Below are 15264 nucleotides of genomic sequence, written 5' to 3'. Positions count from 1 at the left end.
ACCTCCATAGTGGTGGCATCGGGAGACGCTGTAATTACTTTGGTTTGCCGGCCGTGATTCAGTAGGCGAATGCTCCAAAGACCTAATTAGGGCGATCAGACCCAAGTCTGTACGGGGACTCATCTGAAGTGGCAAATTGGTCACGAAACCTTACCAGGGGTATACTGGTACCATGGGAACCGGGAAAGCCCCTGGACTCACATACTTCGGGTGAACTCCTGTTGTATGTGAGGACAGCTTGGTTATTTGTGGTTGGCCCCCCTAGTGGGAGTTCCATGGTGGTTGTGGTTGTGCTCAAGCGAGAAGAGACCTTCGGGCCTCGACGTGGTGTTGCGTATCAACACGGGTGCCGTACTCCATAGTCCGGTAGAGATTTAGGTAATTCTTGCATCCACCAGTATGAATGCTAAGCCATGCACTTGGTATAGACTGGTACCGTTGTTGCTTGTTTCAGCGGGGCTCTGATTGTGGTCACAAAATTAATCCGTGTCTGAAGAGGACCGTAGGATTAAGTCTCACGACAGGTGCCTACGTAAAACACTATGGGCTTCACTGTCAGCGCAACTGAAGTCGAGGAGGCAATAAAACAAACGAAATCGGGGAAAGCAACAGGACCTGACGACATCGCATCTGAGCTCTGGAAAGCGAAGAGCTGGGACCCAACACTGTAGCTCAGTGAATTCTTTAACCGGGTTATTCAGGAAGGAAGAACACTATCTGACTGGCAAGAAAGTACCACAGTTCCAATATGGAAAAAGAAAGGAAGTCCAGCAGAACGTTCAAATTACCGTCCGATCCGGTTACTTTCCCATACCATGAAGATTTTTGAACGCATTCTTGACAACTGTATTCGCGAAATCGTTGAAATAACCGTGAATCAAGCCGGATTTGTCAAGAACTGCGAAACTACTGAGGCAATACACACTGCGCGGTTACTCATGGAGAAACACCGTGAGAAGCATTGCACTCTTTACATTGCCTTTCTGGATCTAGAGAAAGCGTTTGACCGTGTACCTCACGAACTCATCTGGTATGCTTTACGACAACACTTCGTGCCAGAAGAACTCGTGCGCTGGGTTCAATTGCTCTACCACGATCCGAAAAGTAAAGTTCAAAGTATGTGTTCATCAAGGAAGCGCCTTCTCACCACTCCTCTTTGTTCTTGTTATGGACACCGTCACACGGGATATCCAACTTCCAGCGCCCTACACACTGCTTTACGCAGATGATGTTTTCCTAGCATCTAATAGCAAGAATGATCCCAAGCAACTTGTCCAAAAATGGAATGATCGCCTCATGCATTACGGTCTCAGATTAAATCTAAACAAAACTGAATTTTTGACGACCGATCCCCATAAAATAGGCGCAATCACTGTCAGCGGCGGTGATCTGCTCAGAACTGAGCGATTTAAATACCTCGGGTCAACGCTATCAACCAATGGAGAACTGCGTTATGAAATTGCTTCACGCATTAACGCAACCTGGATGAAGTGGCGTTCTGCAACTGGTGCTCTTTGTGATCGACGTATCAGCGCACGTCCCAAATCTAAAATTTCCGCAATGTCGTCCGTCCTGTCGCTCTTTATGGTTCTGAGTGTTGACCGACTATAAAAGATAATGAACGACGTCTTGCAGTAAAGGGGACGAAGATGTTGCGTTGGACTAGTGGCGTGACACGTTTTGATCCCATCCGAAATGAGGATATCAGCGATCATTATGAGGTTGAACCGATCGTGGAAAAAATGGCGAGAGAGGCGTCTTCGATGGTATGGTCATGCAATTCTTGCTAACGAGAATTCACTTGCCAAGACTGATCTGAACATCGAAGTTGATGGTAAACAGCCAAAAAGCAGGCCGAAACAATGGTGGCTTGATACGCTGAATGGGGATTTAAAAGCTTCGAGACTGCACCCAGATCAGGCATTCGATAGAGCCAAATGGCGAAACCGGTCACGACGAGCCGACCCCGCTTGTGAACGGGACAAAGACTGGAGAAAAAGAAGAAGAAAAAAATTTCGCAGTGCTACAGTCCATTCTTCACTTTGCCCACTGTCTCCTAATAGCATTTCACTATTGGCATCGTCTGTGTCTGCATTTTTTCCTCAGTTTTTTGATGGGCCTCCTTCTGTCAAATTACTTCTTAAATACCCTTTTGAAGATTATTGCGCCGTCTATATGTTGCAGATGATCGAGACTTCTGGCTCAGCGTAGATTTTATTAAACTCGATGGAGGGATCTTCCTTTAAAAGGTGTTCAGTATTTTCGTTGTTACCTGACTTAAAGTCCACCCTTCGCTCTCATAACATAGCCCAGGTCGGTAATCATTTTGTAGACACGTTGCTTCCTGTATTTCGTCAATTTCAATTGAAGCCTTTCATAGCTTACTTCCTAAATTTGTTTTCACCAATAATAATATTCTATGTGACGGGGTCCTTTTTAAGGTTTTGTGTAAAACAAAACCTTATTAAAAACGATTCACTGTCTGTCTGTCACACGCACTTTTCTCCAAAACGGCTAAACCGATCCGAACGAAATTTGCTGGAGAAATGGGAACTACGAAATCCCACGCTTACAGCGAGTGACGTAAATTTCGGTGGAGTTTAAAGGAGGGCTCCCCATATATGCAAAGGGGGGATTTAAAAATTTGTTCACCGGATATAGTCGTGTAGGGTATCAAATGAAAGGTCTCGATTATTACTTTCCGAAACTGACATTAGTTTTGACGTGAATTGCAAAGTGCATGAGTAAGGAGTCAAAATGTGCACACCTAAAGTGAGACAGGACTCATTTTCGGAGACTACCCAACCCAAAAATTCGAAAAAAATCAGGGTGATGCGCTTCGATGAATTTTAGGCCTGAAAATATGTCCCATTCCGATATCTGTTCAAATAAACTTACTAATAGTATATTACCAACTTTTAGAAATTGGTTAGAAAACCCCTCTTAAATTCATCCTAGGACTTCCAAATTTCGCATCAGCATTGAGGACAATATGTCGTATACACTTGCTCGCAATTTCATGGAAATTTGACCACTAACGCCATAGTTATAGCAGTTCAAAATTAGCAATTCCGCGGGATTTTACGGCTTGCAAAGCCATACAAATAAGAGGCTGACGTCATAATTAGCGTCGTAATTAATTCGAGTGAAATATTAAAATTCCATTCATGAAGAATCTACTTCTCCCCAGCTATATTTAAGGTTTTGTGTAAAACGAAACCTTGTTAAAGTCGGTTTACTGTCGGTCTGTCTGTCCGTCACACGCATTTTTCTCGGAGACTGTAGCAGCGATTAATACCAAATTTGGTCAAAAAGGTGCGAACTGTGAACGCTCACGCATACAGTAAGTTGCATCCTGTTATGTCAAATTTAAGGGGAGGTCCCCATTCATTAAAAAGGGGGGTGTACATTTTTTTCACCAAATATAGTCATGTGGAGTATCAAATAAAAGATCTCGGTTAGTATTTTCCTAGGCTGGTCTTATTTTTGTCATTTTTTGGAAAGGCGGGAGTTGCGGGGCGGGGGGTTGAAAGTGATCATTTCTTTAAGGGGGCCATTCTCCGAAATTTCTCAACCGAAATATTTGAAGGAATCAAGAGACTGCCACTATATGTTGGCTAGAGTCAGAAATACCTTCCGTACCAATATCCTTTCAAATTAAGTTAATAATAGTATATTACTATAATGTTCAGTAATTGGCTGCAAAACCCCCTTAAGTTCAGCCTAAAACCACGAAATTCCTAGTGATGTGGGCTATAATATAAAGCATGATCTTACCGAGTTTAGTGGAAGTCACGCTATTACTAACAAAGTTATAATACGTCAAAGTTGTTGCTTCTTTGCAAATTCAAGACTATGAAAATCGAAGCAACATGTTAACATCGTCAGTGTATGCCACTATCTGGTCAGACTTGAATGGTAGCGTTGCTTGCATCGCCATATGCTTTTCTCATCCATCATGGCATAGCATTGATATCTTCCCGCGGTTTTTACCATAGCTTGCTCTCACTGCATCGTTTCCACTTTGCCGCTTTTATTTTCTTGTGAAAAGACTTTCTTTTCGGTAACTTGCTGCTTCACCTACTTTTCCCCCGTGACCACTTAGTCTAGAGATCAAGGACAAAACTGCAAAAGTGACAAAGGTTAAACCAAATTTTTCAAAATTTAAATAGCAAAGTGATGTACCCCTTAGGGTCGGGCTCCAAGAAGGTTTATTTATTAGTGTAAACATAATAATTATCAAATTGACATCACAATGGAAAGGAAATATCCTTAATCTTTTCATAATTTAATTATATTAATTTAATTATGGAGTAATATGTATAAAATATGGCAGAACACTCAGTGGTGCCTTATAGTTCATCAACCATTTGGGTCCTTCGTAAACAATTCCTGTATTACCATCTTGCCATTTTCCGACTGGTAGATATATATCACGTTCTTCTTGTCCTTCCTCTAATATTGGAGCCGAAATCACATCATTCCCAAGCATGAATTCTGTCATAAAAAAGTAACTCAACTGAAAACCATTCGAATTTCGACACTATCAAGCGACCTAAAGTCATGTGTACTTACGATCATGAATCTGATGGGCAACCACATCGTATGGATCAACCCACCATAATGGAGGATTTATAGGTTCGCCTAGTGTTGTAGCTATATTGGCACGTCTCAAGATCAAATCAGTGTATTTGTCATGCAACTGGGTCATCGTCAAACTTATGTTCACAGTTTCCTGATCGAAATCCCATGGAACATAAGAAAATTGCAGACTAGGCATGAACACATTTGCTTGGAGCCATCGAATGAATAGTTCCTTATCTGGGAGTTGAAAGTATCCATTTCCACCAATCATGTCTGGTAAAACGAATGGATAACCGGCAAGGTTCATCTGAAGTAAAGTGGTTAAAACAGCTCGTAATCCATTATTCCAGCTCCAATTCGAATCTTTATCGATCATTCGTAGAAACACTGGAACATCCTGAGTTGCTTCTCCAGATCGAACCTCAATCATTGATCCGAATTTAGCAACGGTGCGAACATATGCACCAGTTAATGAATCTGGGCTTAAAGCGGTATCACCTTGAAGAACAGGATCCTGTTGACAAAAATTTAGATTTGAGACTGCCACTAGCAAAGGGATGGAGGACAACTTAAATATCTTTACTCACCTTCGGAATCCAACTACTCTCTCCTGCATCGAATTTGAAGCTATCTATACCCGCATCGGTTTGTAATTTTCTCAATCTATTGCTGAACCACTCAGCTGCCTCCGGTTTAGTAAAATCAATAGCACCAGCCTCACCAGTTTCACTATCCCACCATTGTGTGTCCGGACTTCCAGATTGATCGAGTACCAAATAACCATTTTGTTTAGCTTCGTCGTACCATGGTTGGCAATCTTTATTAATGAAGGGATGTATCCACAATGTCACACGGAATCCTCTTGCCTTCAACTCTTCGGTCGTAGCAGTTATATTGGAGAATTTCGATTTACGGAATGTCAAAGATCCGTAGCACTCTTCCCAATCATCATCAATTTCCAGTTGACTACTGTCGAATTGATATTGAAGGATTTCATCAGAGAATTCTTGAACCACTTTCTCATCTATGTCCTTCTTGTATCGAGCCCATGTAGACCAAATAGGATAACGAATCATTCGTTCATCGGGAACGCCTGAAGGCTTATGAAGGAAGTTGGTTACAGCTGCCATATGGGCTTCACGAACATTCTGGGCAATCCCAATCTGATAGACAAAGTTGAAAAACTCGCCATTGACATCATAAGGAGACGCCTTTAGTGCATTGAAGCATAATTGGTTAGTATGACCTTCACCGTTTTGATTCAAGAATAAAGGCACATCTTCGTCAATATAAATAAATACGCCTCGGGAATTCAACCAGTAACGTTCAGCAATAGCACAATTGTCAGAAGATTTAGTGAATTTCGTAACGTAAGAGTAGTTGGCAAACGTGCACTTTTCTACAGGCCAAAACTGCGAGTACTGCTCTGGACCACCATACCAACTAATTCGACCAATTTCCAAATTTAGACAATCTTGTGGAGCATCTTCTTTTGTAACATTACGCGAAACTTTATATATTGAAAGGTTGGGGGTGTCTTTAATAATCTGAATCTTAAGTTGTCTACCACCTGCTCCCACAAGGATTACCCCATCGCTAATTCGTCGAAAGTCTGAGCGCGTGAATTGGTTATCTAATTTGAAAGATTGCAGGATTTGATTACCTAGAACGATAAAGATTTGAGCAGATTATTACAGCTGACCTAAAAAGTTAAGAAAGTTAAAAAGCTGAAAAAAATAGGGAAAAGCAAAAAGTTTTGTGAATAGCGGAGAGCCACTGAAATCATAATCTATGTAGCATATCAAGCTATTGTTATTTCGGCCGCCCCTTTGGCAATTTCCCACCAACTTCGAAGTTTAAACCAATCTTAGCTAGTGAGTTCCCGTCAGCACGAATTACATGATCATACCATCGAATGCGATTCTCCTGCAATTTTTCCACAACCAGAGAATCCCTTATCGATGTCTTCACCGTAATACGCCACCGATCCAACGGAACATTTTTGCCTCCATCACCGCGAGGCGTCGTTCATTGTGATAGTCTGCTAGCACTCATAATCATAAAAGAGGATAAGGTGGATGACACCGCAATAAATTATCTATTGGCAACCTTCAATTACAAGGAATACATGTAGTCAAGGTTAACAGAATTGATCCAAAGTATTTAAATCGCTTAGCGCTCGGCCCTTCGCTGTCACTGATAATAATGGTGCCTGTTAAATGGCCAGTGGGATAGTGTCCGCGCTAAGAACAAGAAGGAGTGGCGCCCTGTTTCCTGGATGAACAAAGGCCTGGTATATCAACTGCACTTTTGCAATGTCTTCTACGGTATTGAGCAGCAGCTGGGTGGGTTTAGCGTATGCTACCTGAATATGGATTTTGTTGGTGACTAGGGCACTTGCCGTGAAAATAGTGGATGATGTCTTCAAGATGTAACTAGGACGTATTTCCACTATGCCCACTCCGTAAGCATGGATGTCTTCACGATGACCGTTGCAGATTAGCACGGCAGAGTTATTGCCAGGGGGCAGGAAGATCCAGGTGTTAAACCGAGCGAGCTTCTTCCACAGCATGCTTTTCAATTGAAATATTCGATGGGGACATGTCGTTTTGTTGATGCGTTCATAAATTTCGTTTAAGATGCAATTTGGATGCTGGATACTGTGCAGCGTATCGCATGAATGGAGAATCAATTCTGCACTTGGCCAGAATCTCTTCGATGGTTACAAAATACGTTTGATCCTCATAATTGGTCAAAGGGTAGTATAGGTCGCAGGGCGAAACGTGGATTGGTACCCACGATGGAGCATAAAACCTGGGAAACGCCTGCTGAACCAACACAAACAGCTCTACTACCAAACCCTATATCCACCTGCACGTCGTGACCGCTGGGAGTGCTTTCTACATGAAAAGCTGCAGACGGAGAAGGATGAAGGCGAGTCTCCCGCCCCTAAAAGCGCGACAAAATGTACCAACTAATTTTCCAGGTTGGGGATTGGGTAGAGCTGACAACCCTACGGAAAATCGATGTTACGAAGCCACGGAAGGAGCCTCGGACAGGATAGATTTTACAACGACGAACCCGGCAACGACAACGGATTGACGATCTGCGCATTTTCTCATGAAACGTGTGCTCCCTGTACAGACCGAATTCTGCTGAGCAGCTACCCCAATATAAGGCTGATGTAACAGCGTTGCAAGAGATGCGATGGACAGGGACCGGTTTCCTCGAGAAAAGCCAGTACACCATATATTATAGCAGCCATCCACTAAACCATGTGTTCGGAGTAGGTTTCTTCATCATCATCAACGGCGCAACAATCGGTATCCGGTCTAGGCCTGCCTTAATAAGGAACTCCAGACATCCCGGTTTTGCGCCGAGGTCCACCAATTCGATATCCCTAAAAGCTGTCTGGCATCCTGGCCCACGCCATCGCTCCATCTTAGGCAGGGTCTGCCTCGTCTTCATTTTCTACCATAGATATTGCCCTTATAGACTTTCCGGGTGGGATCATCTTCATCCATACGGATTAAGTGACCCGCCCACCGTAACCTATTGAGCCGGATTTTATCCACAACCGGACGGTCATGGTATCGCTCATAGATTTCGTCATTGTGTAGGCTACGGAGACGTCCATCCTCATGTAGGGGGCCAAAAATTCTTCGGAGGATTCTTCTCTCGAACGCGACCAAGAGTTCGCAATTTTTCTTGCTAAGAACCCAAGTTTCCGAGGAATACATGAGGATTGGCAAGATCATAGTCTTGTACAGTAAGAGCTTTGACCCTATGGTGAGAAGTTTCGAGCGGAACAGTCTTTGTAAGCTGAAATAGGCTCTGTTGACTGACAACAACCGTGCGCGCATTTCATCATCGTAGTTGTTATCGGTTGTGATTTTCGACCCTAGATAGGAGAAATTGTCAACGGTCTCAAAGTTGTATTCTCCTATCCTTATTCTTCTTTGTGTTTGACCAGTGCGGTTTGATGTTGTTGGTTGATCCGTCTTCGGTGCTGACGTTGCCACCATATATTTTGTCTTGCCTTCATTGATGTGCAGCCCAAGATCTCGCCCCGATTGCCGCCTGCTCGACCTGGATGAAGGCAGTTTGTACGTCTCGGGTGGTTCTTCCCATGATGTCGATATCGTCAGCATAGGCCAGTAGTTGGGTGGACTTGAAGAGGATCGTACCTCTTGCATTCACCTCAGCATCATGGATCACTTTCTCGAGGACCAGGTTAAAGAGGACGCATGATAGGGCATCCCCTTGTCGTAGACCGTTGTTGATGTCGAATGGTCTTGAGAGTGATCCTGCTGCTTTTATCTGGCCTCGCACATTGGTCAGGGTCAACCTAGTCAGTCTTATGTATCAATTTCGTTGGGATACCGAATTCTCTCATGGCCGTGTACAGTTTTACCCTGGCTATGCTATCATTAGCGGCTTTAAAGTCGATGAATAGATGGTGCAACTGTTGTCCATATTCCAACAGCTTTTCCATCGCTTACCGCAGAGAGAAAATCTGATCTATTGCTGATTTGCCTGGAGTGAAGCCTCTTTGGTATGGGCCAATGATGTTCTGGGCGTATGGGGCTATCCGGCCTAGCAAGATAGTGGAGAATATCTTATAGATGGTACTCAGCAACGTGATACCTCTATAATTGCTGCACTGTGTGATATCTCCCTTTTTATGTATGAGACAGATTATGCCTCGTTGCCAATCGTCAGGCGTTGATTCGCTGTCCCATACCTTGAGCACAAGTTGATGAACCACTTGGTGTAACTGGTCGCCTCCATATTTAACCAATTCGGCTGTAATTCCATCGGCTCCTGGCGACTTATGATTTTGTAGCCGATGAATTGCACGGACTGTTTCTACTAAACTTGGTGGTGGCAGTATTTGTCCGTCGTCTTCAGTTGGCGGGACCTCCAACTCGCCGATGTTCTGGTTGTTCAGTAGCTCATCAAAGTACTCAACCCATCGCTCTTATATGCCCATTCTGTCGGAAATCAGATTTCCCTCTTTGTCTCGGCAGGATGAGCATCGAGGTGTACAAGGCTTCATCCTGTTGACTTGTTAGTGGTACTTTTCTAGTTCACAGACTTGTTGGTTCTCCCAGGCTTCCTTTTTCCGTCTGTGAAGTTACTTCTCCGCTCGACGGAGTTCGTGTTAAGTCTCTGCGCGTGCCCGCGTTCTTTGAGAATGCAACATTACTCGGTATGCGGCATTCTTCCGTTGTCTGGTCTGGTCTGATTTCCGACAGAATGGGCTTATTGGAGAACTGCTCAACAACCAAAATATCAGCGAGTTGGAGGTTCCGCCAACTGAAGACGATGGACAGATGCTGCCACCACCAAGCATAGAAGAAACAGTCTGTGCCATTCATCGGCTTAAAAATCATAAGTCGCCAGGAGCTGATGGAATTACAGCCGAATGAAGGCAACCAATTACACCAAGTGGTTCATCAACTGATGCTAACTTTGTCATCGAGGTGAATGAGGACCCGTGAGACTTGGATATAAGCCTGTTACCCGGAAAATCGGGGTTCTGCGAAAGCTCTGCATACTAAATACCGACCAGATGGACCGCATTGTACGGGCATTATTCCCCAGACATGTACGGATTGATAACAATAACACGGAAAGCGTCGGGGAATGCCCCCTTTTCACAATGAGAGAGAGAGCTCGCAGAAGCGGTTCTCACCATGAAAAACAAAAAGGCGCCAGGTCCTGATGGCATCCCGTCGAAAGTCTACAAACTGGTGTTCCGTCAATGGCTGCTTGGGGTCTTCAACGCTTGCTTGAAGAAAGGCACTTTCCCTTGTCGCTGGAAGGTGGCCGGACTCGCGCTGAGGTAAAGTAGACCTGGAACTTCCGTCTGCATACTGACCGCTGTGTATGCTTGTCACGGCCGGGAAAATTCATCAAGAGTGGACTCACTGAAGCGATCTGCCTAGCCGGGGACTTATACCCAAGGCAATTCGAATTCAGGACAAGGAGATCTACAGTGGATGCTGTTATGGAGGTCGTCGAGCCGAGGCTCACAGCCGACAATCTCGACGGATAATGCCCCTCATAACTGATGTAGTAGTAGTAGACCAGAAAGAAAATCCTGACTCTGCATCCCATATCGATTGGTGAGTTGACTATAGAGTCAAAACCAGCCATTAAAGACCTTAGTTCAATGCTCGACACGAAGACGAGCCTCTTCGAGCAAATCAATGCAACAGCGGACAGGGCTGCAGCTGGAGTCTCAGCTTTAAATTGGCTAACGGCGAATGTTGGGGGCCTTATATCTACTAGGAGACGTCCCCTTATGGAAACAATGCAATCAGTTCGGTATGGACTGATGCCCTTGACATGGAGGTGCATTGTATGCGCCTTGCTCAATTGCAGAGACGGGGAGCTATACGAGTGGCGTCTAGTTACTGCACTGTCTTAGAACCGATATATGATAAGCCAAGAATATAGAGATACTAATTAAGAAATCACTAAACCACTCAGGATTATGGATATCTTTCGATTCAAAGGTGTGTTGGCAATGAAACTTACCTCGAACTATATTGTATTCAACTCCATTAACTTGGTCGAAAAAATGCAAACTTAATCCACTGTTTGGGAACTGGAACGACGACGATGGTGTACTACATTCACTTAGTGCAATAGAGACAATCCCTATCAACAGTTTGAACACAATTTCACTACTCATTGCAAAAAAATCACTCTTATACTGAACCGCTCAATCAAAGATATTAAACAGAACTAGTGGAATCTTCAGATTAATCCGCGGTTTTTATACCCCTTGAGGTGATTGATAGGCTGATATTGGACTTAATTATGTGATAGCAATGAATACAAATCATAATCCCACTGACTATGTTTATTCAGTGTCGACTATTACTGGACAGTTGATTTGGGGATTAAAGTACTTTCATACAAGATCTCCCACCAATACTAACTACTACTACACTTGTCTGCTAAATCGTCATGGATTTTTTGAATTGTGATGTACATACTTGGGAATCTATAACGAAGATGACGATTTCAATAGGCTTAAAACTTCATACAAGATAAAATTCGCCTTTCCTCGACATAGTCAATATCTGATCCCTTGATCTCTGTAAGCTACCAGGTCGACCAATATGGACAGTATGCTTGATGGACACCACTTTGTCGTAGTGGGGGGAGCCTGTGGTAGTTTACTACCACACTAAGGGTGTCCAAAAACACATGAAGATGCAAACAAGGGATTGAACTCTCCAAGTGGTAAGAAGTCAGAAATCAGGTCGTGACCAAGGCAGAGATCTTGGAGGCCAGATTCATGTTCTTCCACGGGAAAATCTGTGGAGGACAGGCTCTCCACTTCAGTGGAAAACCTACACTCGGGGTCTGCGGCGCGGTCAGCCAGATAGGATAGTACAGCAACTCCCTTAATGAGAGGAACACGAAACCTGATTACGGCCGGCCTGTTGGTGGCACCGTTGCCTAACTCTACCAAAAAACGGGAGAAGAAGGCTCGGCGGAAGGAAACTTTTGCTGCAAAGGAGAAGGGACTACAGGTTTGGCCGTCGAAACCTTCTCCCCCTGCTCTACCAGGAAAAGCGGAAGAAAGGGAGCTGGTGATGTGAATGCAGCCCGGATACCGTGAATCTGGGAGGGCTCTCAGCCGACGGCAACCGAAGGCACTGCGAAAGAAGGCAAAGTTTCTTAGGAATGAGGTCATGGGCATTGCTACACCACCAAGTGTAGCGATGTCCAGAAAAATCGGACGAAAGAAAGCGGAACTTTCGACAGAAGGTGAGGACAAACTGGTAGCCCCGGTGAGATCCTCACCGAACGCAGCAGACTTTTCAGTTAGCGGGGATTTTCATATTAGACTTCTCTTATGGTACAAACATGAGAGTTACTCAAATTAATCAAAGCCTGTTCCTATCTTCTGAGGACAAGGCTGGCAAAGTTGCAGGACTGTGCTTATATATTTCTGGTTGAAGAGCCATGGATTTGTTTTAACAGAATCTGTGGTATTGGATCAAAGGGACTAGGATCTTCTTCCATGAGAGATCCTCGAGACCGAGAGCCTAGGCTCTGATGTGAGAATTGTTAGAGACAACCATGCTGAGATATTTTCTGTTCCCAGGACCTTGTTGCGGTCAACTTACAATACCAGGTTAATAGTAAGAGGAGAAACGTCATAGTTACCTCTGCTTACTTACCCTATGATAGTTTGTGTCCTCTGCCGACACAAGCACTAAAGGATCTGGTAGTGATTCTGCATACACTACCAGATCCTTTAGTGTTTGTGTCGGCAGAGGACACAAACCTGGCCTTGAACTCTTAATAGATTGTAATGCGAACGCTCAGCATAATTGTTGGGACAGTAGCAAATGCAATCCTAGAGGAAAGAAGTTGTTTAATTTTATCACTTCCGCCGGTCTGATGACGGCGAACGTAGGGTGCGCCCCTATGTTCGTGTGGTAAAGAAAAAGTGAATTGTCTTCTTCACTTCAAAGTTGTTAGAGTTGATTAAAGACTGGCGAGTGCTAGATGAAGTCTCACTCTTAGATCACCGTTACTGTCTGACTATTACAATCACCTATTCCCTAGCCAAGGTTCCTGCATCAGTACTATGTTCACATACTCAACTTTGATGAGTGGACTGATTGTTACCGACGCAGCAGTGCTATGTTGAAAGTCTAGTTGAGTTACTTTCGGTATCTGTCGGCTGCTTGCTTATATCAAGCTTCACCTTGATTTGCAGAATAAGTCGAATCCCATTGTGACTGGAACCGATGACGTCCCGTTTCTCACCGATGACACCCACACCCAATCAAACTTCAACCGTAAAGGAGAAGAGACTACCGGTTTGTCTGTCAGAATCTTCTCCTTCGCTTCTGCCAGGAAAAATAGGAGAAACGGAAGCTGGGGATGTGGACGCAACTGGTCTAGTTCCAGAGGAATCAGATCCATGCAGCCCGGACACTGTGTAGGGAGCGCCCCTACGTTCGTGGGGCTAGCAAGAAGTGAAATAATTGACCTAACAATCTGCACTTCAAACTTGTTATAATTGATTAGAGACTGGACCGTTATTTAGAATTTAGTCTATTGCAGGCGAATAATCTGCAATGCAAAGGTGGAATCCTAGAAAACGGATTGGACAAAGTTTAGTGAACTTCTTGCCGACAAAGTGGAGCTTCCTAGGAGACCAAGAACTCCTTTGGCGATAGAAAATCAATTGGAAACTCCGATTCGCACATTTTTAGAGTGCTTTGAAAAGGCTTGTCCAATTTCCCAAAGCCAGTCCGGTAAAACGATTCCATGGTGGAACCAAGAACTGCAAAAACTCTAGAAATCAACCACACGACTTATAAATTGTGCTTGCAAAACAATAAGGAAGAATACTGGTTCAACTTCCGGAACTCACAGCGTGAATATAAGAGGATCGCAAAAAGTTCGGAACGAGACTCTTTTGGAGCAGGCTGTGAGGAACTGGAAGGTGAAAGTGAGACTTCCAGGTCGGGCAGAGTCCTTAATAAGGATGAGTCGGCCAGGTTGGACTCTCTTAGAAAACTGGATGGCACTTTTACGAACTCCAGAGTTGAGTCTATATAGACTCTCTTGGAAGTACACCCGGAAGAACACGTCTCAGAAGTGGAAGGAAGAGAAGTGGCGGTTTCTGCAAACCTTTCAACATGAAGGTTTTGCAAGGGGAATTGGAACACGGCGAGAGCGTTTATTACCATTGAAAAGGCGAGTGCTGCTTTTGAACACTTCAAAGCACCTGGCATGGATGGCGTCAACCCAACGATGCTAAAAGGTAGGTTTTAGAGCACTTATAGCGACTTCTAAGAAATATTTTTCGGAGATGTCTTACTCTGGGCTACGTAGGTTCCTCTTGGCAGGAGATTAAAGTGGTCTTCATACATAGCTCTGGGAAAGATGACTATTCAAATCCAGAAAAACTTCAGGCAAATCAGCTTAAAATCATTTTCACTGTAATGTCTGGAGAGACTCGTTGAGCGTCACATTCGCGAGAAGGCGCTAAGGTTGCACCCACTAAATGAAAACCAGCATGCTTACCAACGTGGAAAGTCCAGTAAGTCTGGTCTTCACTCTTTGGTTTCAAAGATAGAGGACGCAACTCTGAAAGGCAAGCTCGCGATGGGGGTGTTCGTGGACATTGAAGGGCGTTTGACTGTCCGCCCTTCCCAAAACTTTGTGATTCTGTCAAAAAGCATGGTGTTGGTGCACCTTTAATTAAGTGAATCTATGCTGTGCTAATGCACGGACTACTATGTCCAAATTTCGAATGCACCATCCAAACTCTGCCGTGGAGCCGATGAACCTGCCTAATGATATCGGAGGTAGAGGCGTGGTTGACGTAGCGGCACAACATCATCGCCAAGTCGACTCACTATGTGTTTATTTTTACAGCAAAAAGCAGATGAGTCGCTTGCATGCGACTATCTGTAAGGTAGACTTGGGACTGACTCCTCTCAACTTGACGGATCGGTCTTTCAATCCTCTGAGTGGGGTGAAGTCGGACAAAGAGCGGATCGATAAATCGAGGTCGAAGGCAATGCACGGTAAACACATGAATTGTCTTTGGCAGCCATTTGTCGAACAGATGGCTGATCTAGTATTAATCAGCGAACAATACCAGTCCTTGACCCGGTCTCATGGCATCTT

The 15264-nt window shown here is 44.2% G+C and overlaps 1 protein-coding gene across 1 annotated transcript; it reads right to left on the bottom strand.

The window, feature by feature from the left end:
* Nucleotides 1-4275: 4275 nt before the first annotated feature.
* LOC119660477 (myogenesis-regulating glycosidase-like) lies at nucleotides 4276-11325 on the bottom strand. Its single transcript, XM_038069068.1, has 4 exons — nucleotides 11131-11325; nucleotides 5172-6247; nucleotides 4576-5098; nucleotides 4276-4497 (listed from the first exon to the last, which is right to left on the bottom strand). Exons 1-4 carry the CDS (start codon nucleotides 11285-11287, stop codon nucleotides 4307-4309), a joined length of 1947 nt encoding a protein of 648 aa, XP_037924996.1. The 5' UTR covers nucleotides 11288-11325; the 3' UTR covers nucleotides 4276-4306.
* Nucleotides 11326-15264: the final 3939 nt, after the last annotated feature.

The sequence above is a fragment of the Hermetia illucens genome, chromosome 6 (genome assembly GCF_905115235.1).
Source record: "Hermetia illucens chromosome 6, iHerIll2.2.curated.20191125, whole genome shotgun sequence".
Lineage (NCBI taxonomy): Eukaryota > Metazoa > Arthropoda > Insecta > Diptera > Stratiomyidae > Hermetia > Hermetia illucens.
Note: the sequence above shows the minus strand (reverse complement) of the source record. Positions and strands in the feature narration are given on the sequence as shown.

Bases quoted from the DNA above. Each gene is read 5' to 3' on its own strand.
- LOC119660477 (XM_038069068.1), bottom strand. From the start codon at position 11,287: ATGAGTAGTGAAATTGTGTTCAAACTGTTGATAGGGATTGTCTCTATT. The intron at 5,099-5,171 runs GTGAGTAAAGAT...TTTTGTCAACAG, and splicing joins AGAGTAGTTGGATTCCGAAG to GATCCTGTTCTTCAAGGTGA. The intron at 4,498-4,575 runs GTAAGTACACAT...TTTTTATGACAG, and splicing joins TGCCCATCAGATTCATGATC to AATTCATGCTTGGGAATGAT.